Source organism: Apium graveolens, chromosome 10 (genome assembly GCF_009905375.1).
Source record: "Apium graveolens cultivar Ventura chromosome 10, ASM990537v1, whole genome shotgun sequence".
Classification (NCBI taxonomy): domain Eukaryota; kingdom Viridiplantae; phylum Streptophyta; class Magnoliopsida; order Apiales; family Apiaceae; genus Apium; species Apium graveolens.
In genome coordinates this window covers 214,965,706-214,971,457 of record NC_133656.1, presented here as the reverse complement: position 1 = coordinate 214,971,457, position 5,752 = coordinate 214,965,706, and the positions used below count along the sequence as shown (strand labels likewise).

Below are 5,752 nucleotides of genomic sequence, written 5' to 3'. Positions count from 1 at the left end.
AGAGCTGCTAAACCGAGAGCCTGCTCCCTTGGATAAAGAACGAGCTGAGGAGATATTACGAGAAATGGCTGGAGAGAGGGCAGCCCGCCTGAGGCAAGCTGCAGCTAACAGCCTCAACCCCATTCATCTCGACTCAGAATCTACTGACAGTGACCTGGGGAGTGCATACTATGACACCAGGAAGAAAGGAAAAGAGCCCATAGCTGCTGAATACCCCATCTTGGGGCTCGAGGGTGAAGAGGATGGCTCACACTAGTCCTATGACTCTCCTCAGAACGAGGAGGTGGCAGATGTTACAAGTCAGTATAAGATTTGTAATTATAACTACATCCCGACGGCCTCTCCTGAGCCTTATGTGCCTCATGCTCAGCCCGAGCTCGAGGGTGAAATTGTTTTCAAAAGGCAGATCATTCCTGATGGGGAGGAGAGCTCAACTGCAAACGAGGAGGTTAAGGTGCTCGCTTGCTGCGACCTGCCTACCTCGCTGACTCAGAAACATCTGGCTGAGCACATTGAGCAGTTTCAGCTCGAGGGCCATAATGTCTTGCCCCTACCTCATATGAGATGCTACAGATTCAATCACTTGGAGAATGGAGGCAGGGTGCCTCGCATGGTCTTTTCCACTTTCCTATTAAGGCTGGGAATCTCCTCTCCTCTTCATCCCTTCATTAAAGATGTTTGCGAGTATTTCCAGCTCGCACCCCTTCAGATCAATCCAAACGGATACCGGGCCGCCCTCGCACTGTACATCATGTACCACAAATGCGGGAACCCTTCTCTAACCGCGAGGCAGCTGGGTTACTTCCTCTATTTGAAGCATTCTCCTAACGACTTTGGGTATTTCTACTTCTCTGTCTGGCCGTGCTTCAACAAGAAGAACCTCATCCACAACGGGCCGAGCAATTCAGGGAAGTGGAAGAGCCCTTACTTCTATATCCACGAGGTGCCTCGAGTCCAGACTCATTTTTATTATAATCCATGTAAGTTTTCCCTGCCCGCTCTCGTCTCTTCTACCATAGCTCTTTCCTTTTAACAAGAATTTCTTTTATCTCCAGCCACCCCGCCTCGCACTGTCCTTGTGGGACAAGAAAAGATAAACGCGGATAGTCTTCTAAATCTTCCTAAGGCGGACCGAGACATCCGAAAACTCATAACGACCTCAAATCTGGTCGCATGTGGGTTTTTGAAGGAAGGAGTGAGGCTGACTCCTCAGAAGAAATCTAGGAAGAGAGCCAGAAAGGGTAAGAATATCGGGCCCGCACGTCCGGGCTCGGCTGCTCGCATGCGCGAGCTCGTGTACTCGCGTGCTCACTTTTCCTGCATGCATCTCATTTCACATCGCACTTTTAATTCTTCGTATTTTTCACCTGCTCGCATTACTTCTTTCCATTCCATCTTGCTGTGACTAATCTATTGCTTTGTTGTTTTCTTTTTCAGAAATGGCCATCTCCCTTATCCCCTTCATGGAAGAGGCTGAGCAGGCTGCGGCCTCGGGCCCAGTTCAGCCTGCAGCTGCGAGCACAAGGGCTCGCTCTCAGGCCAATCCTCCGGCCCGCATGACTACTCTCTCTGAGCACCTCAAGGATTCAGGGCCCTCTCCTCGAATAAAGAGGCATAGAGGTCACAAAGAAGGAAAAATTGGCGAGCCTGAGCCAAAGAAAGCTGCTCCCTCTGATGCTCCTCTTCCCTCCTCTTCTTCTGCCAATATGGTTGCGACCACATTCGGCCGGCTCGCTCAAGGTCATATCAGCGAGCAGGATTTAAAGGATTGGTCTTCTTCTACTCTCGAGGTTAACCAGGATGCACTCTCCCGAGCCGCGGCCGAAGTATACTATCGTCAGTTATCTAAGGCTCGAGAGATGCGAGCCCTCAGCCAGACCAACACAAAGCTCGAGGCTAAAGTCAAGTCCCTTCAAAGTAAGGTCGCTGAGCACGGGCAAGAGAAAGTTACGCTGGTGAACAACTATAATCAGAAGATAGTTAACCTGAACGCTGCTCACGACAAGGCCCTAAGGGAGCAGAAGGAGGCTCATGACCTGGTTGCTGAGGCATGGAAGAAGGAGAAGGATGCCCTTGAGGAGAGGGTACTCGAGCTGGAGGGATCAGTCTCTACCATGACCGAGGGCCGTGAGGCTGCCCTCGCTGATGCTAGGAATCTGGGGGCCAGGAATTTTATGAAAGTCTTTATGAAGAAGGTTCCTGACTTCGATTGGGCGGCTCTGGGTGTGAGCACAGCGAGGCATGCTGACAAGTTGAAGCTAGAGATGGAGAGAGAAGCCCAAATTGCTGAGGAGGCTCGGCTCGCGGCCGAGAAGGCCCAGGTCGTTGGTGAAAATCGTGAGGGAGCAGAGGCTGATAACCCTTGATGTAATTTTAATTAGAACTAGACTTTTGACTGGGTAAGCGGGCACCCCTCTCGACTCGCGCTTGTATTTGAAATATTCTGCCTCGGGGCATAACTTATTTAACTTTTGTTTGTATAAAATATCAAGTCTTCTGTGCCCGCGTATGTCTTTACGGTGCCAGCTGGCTTTCTTTATTTTTTGTGTTTTCTTACCATGCCTCTACTGACCAAAAGTAATCATAACTCTGGCCGCTTATGGCGAGCGTTACCCCTTCACTGCGAGCCCAAATAACCAGCTCGTGTCATTTGTTCAATCAAACAACCATTGAGAGAGAATGCCAAGTGGAACAAGCTCGCATCAACTCGCAGGTGTTGTAGGTGTGCTCGCACTAGCGAGCCGGCCTAGGAGCTCGCATGTGTCTTCTCCTCGCATCATGCGACTTTGAGTATGTTTGATGGAGGGCTGGGCCCCCTGGGTCGCATTTGTGGTCTTGAGGGTCAGGGTATGAGCTCGCATCGCGGGCCTATACCTCTTTATCCTCATCTTTTATGTACTATGTGTTCATATTTATCTAAACGGGCCGTGACCCGGCTCGTTTCATGTTCTTGGCGTCAAGCGGGCCGAGGCCCGGCTTGTTTTAACATGTTAATAAAACAACTATTCTGTCCTCGCATAGGTCAAGGATGGGGTCCCCTGCTGGGTATTTAATCTATTAACAGAAGTTAAAATATCAAGTGCGTAAATAGAGATCAATCGTTTATTCATAGATAATGGGAAGTGAAAAGAGTACATGCTTGTGGTCTCAGGGAGGCACCTATATGGCACTACCCCCCGAGACTTAGGAATATTTTAAGATAATACTAAGTCTGGAAAGAATAATATTACTGATAATACTTGCGAAGGTGTTCCGCGTTCTAGGCTCTTGGGATCAACTTGCCTTGCATATCATTGAGGTGGTAGGTTCCCTCCCAGAGCACTGACTTTATCTTGTAGGGGCCTTCCCAACTCGCTCCAAAGACTCCGTGACTCACCACCTTGGTATTTGGCATGACCCGGCGCAGAACCAAATCTCCCACCTTGAAAGTTCGGGCTCGAACCTTACTGTTGTAATGCCTAGTTGTCCTCTGCTGATATGTCGCTATCCTGATCTGAGCCTCTTCTCGAGTTTCTTCGATCATATCCAAATAGAGCCGATGATTGACCTCGTTTGCCTCTGAGTCATAGTTGTCCCTTCGAAAAGATCCTGCTCCCACTTCAACGGGCACCATAGCTTCACATCCATACACCAGAGAAAAAGGGGTCTCTCCAGTTGTGGTTCGGGGTGTAGTGTTGTAAGACCATAGGACCTGGGCGAGCTCTTCTGGCCATGCTCCTTTCTTCTCTTCAAGCTTTGCCTTTAAGGTATGCTTAATGATTTTATTAACAGCCTCTGTCTGCCCGTTACTCTGGGGGTGGCAGACTGCGCTAAAGCTCTTCTGAATCCCCAGCTGCTCACAAAACTCTCGCATCTCCTTGCTATCAAATTGTTTCCCATTGTTAGATATCAGCTTGTAAGGGATTCCATAGTGACATACAATAGCCCTGTATACAAACTCCCTGAGCTTTTTCGCTGTGATAATGGCTAGGGGCTCGGCCTCTGCCCACTTAGTGAAATAGTCTACCGCAACCACCGCATACTTGACGCCTCCCCTGGCCTTCGGGAGTTCCCCAATCAGATCAATTCCCCACATGGAAAAGGGCCAGGGGCTCATGAGGGATGTGAGAGAGGTCACGGGGTGGTTGTAATAATTGGCATATCGCTGACACTTATCACAAGCTCGGGAGAATTCAGAGGCGTCTTTTTTCAGCGTTGGCCAGTAGTAGCCTTGACGGAGGATTTTCTGAGCTAGAGAGCTACCCCCCGAGTGATTGCCACAAATGCTCTCGTGTACTTCCCTTAGGATGTAGTTGCATTCATCCCCATCTATGTATTTGAGGAGAGGAACACTGAACCCTCTTCTGTATAGAATCCCGTCGTATATCACATAGCGGGCTGCTTTGTATTTTATCCTCCTTGCCTCGTTCTTTTCGTCCGGAAGTGAACCTTCTCTTATGTATGCTATAATAGATGTCATCTACGTGGGGCCGAGCTCATTACTGAGGCTGCCCACCTCGTGCTCGGGCACACTAGGTTGCGTCTGTATATCAAGGGGCATGGTCCCTAGCAAAGTGCTCTCACGGCGTGAGCCGAGCTTAGCTAGCTCGTCCGCGCCTTCATTCTGCCCATGCGGGATTAGTTCCAGCCTCACCTCGTTGAATCTTGCGATTATCCTCTGTGCGCACTTCAGGTACAGCTCTGTTCTCGGCCCCTTAGCTTGATACCCCCCGTTTATCTGATAGACCACAATCATGGAGTCACTAAACACACTCAAATTCTTGACCTTCATTTCCAGAGCTAGCTTGAGACCGTTGATCAGGGCCTCATACTCAGCATCATTGTTGGTTGCATGAAAGGCCAGATGGGTCGCACGTCTGATCTTGTGCGCCTCTGGGCTGATTAGCTCGATTCCAGCTCCTGCTCCATCACCGTTAGAGGCACCATCCACAAATAGGCTCCACCATGGGGCACTATTTTGTCTCTCCAGTCCAACTTCTTCTGTGCTGGGTATAACAACAAGGGCTCCCGGCTCCACTTCTTGATGTGGGGGAAATTCTAGCACAAAATCGGCCAAGGCTTGACCTTTGATCGCAGTCCTTGGCTTATAATCCACCTCGAATTGGCCGAGCTCAACCGTCCACTTCAACATTCGACCAGAAGACTCTGGTCTATGCATCACTTATCTGAGGGGGTAGGAGGTTCGCACTTCTATCTTATGTGCCTGAAAATAGGGCCTGAGTTTTCGGGAGGCCAGAATCAGAGCATACGCTAGCTTTTCAAGGCTTGTGTATCGAGTCTCGGCATCGGCTAGCCTTTTACTCACATAATATACCGGGAGCTGGACACCATCCTCCTCTCGGACTAATACTGCACTTATTGCAAAGTCGGAGACGGCCAAGTATAGGATCAAAGTTTCTCCTGCCTTTGGGTTGGACAATATTGGAGGGCTACTAAGATGCTTCTTTATGTTCTGAAAGGCTTCCTCACATTCTTCGGTCCACTTAAAGTTCCTCCCCACTCCTTTGATTGCTTTGAAGAACTCTTGGCATTTATCGGAGGATTTTGAGACGAAGCGGTTCAAGGCAGCCACTCGTCCCGTTAAGCTTTGAACATCCTTCACCCGTCGAGGGGATCTCATCTCGAGTAGGGCTTGTATCTTGGTTGGGTTGGCCTCAATGCCTCTATGGTTGACAATAAATCCCAAAAACTTCCCTGATTCAATCCCAAACACACATTTCTGGGGGTTGAGCTTCATTCTGTACTCCCTTTG

General features: G+C 49.5%; 2 protein-coding genes across 2 annotated transcripts; both read right to left on the bottom strand.

The window, feature by feature from the left end:
- Positions 1-3,259: 3,259 nt before the first annotated feature.
- On the bottom strand, positions 3,260-4,459 carry LOC141691782 (uncharacterized). The gene is made up of 2 exons (XM_074496538.1): positions 4,277-4,459; positions 3,260-3,733 (listed from the first exon to the last, which is right to left on the bottom strand). Exons 1-2 carry the CDS (start codon positions 4,457-4,459, stop codon positions 3,260-3,262), a joined length of 657 nt encoding a protein of 218 aa, XP_074352639.1.
- On the bottom strand, positions 4,460-5,158 carry LOC141691781 (uncharacterized). The gene has a single exon (XM_074496537.1). It carries the CDS (start codon positions 5,156-5,158, stop codon positions 4,460-4,462), a length of 699 nt encoding a protein of 232 aa, XP_074352638.1.
- Between the last annotated feature and the right edge of the window lie 594 nt (positions 5,159-5,752).

What these genes read in the sequence shown, in the direction of transcription:
- LOC141691782 (XM_074496538.1), bottom strand. Translation starts at nt 4,459, where the DNA reads ATGACATCTATTATAGCATACATAAGAGAAGGTTCACTTCCGGACGAA. An exon ending in GCAACTACATCCTAAGGGAA is followed by an intron (nt 3,734 to 4,276) that starts GTACACGAGAGC and finishes TTAAAGGCAAAG; the next exon opens with CTTGAAGAGAAGAAAGGAGC.
- LOC141691781 (XM_074496537.1), bottom strand. Translation starts at nt 5,158, where the DNA reads ATGCATAGACCAGAGTCTTCTGGTCGAATGTTGAAGTGGACGGTTGAG.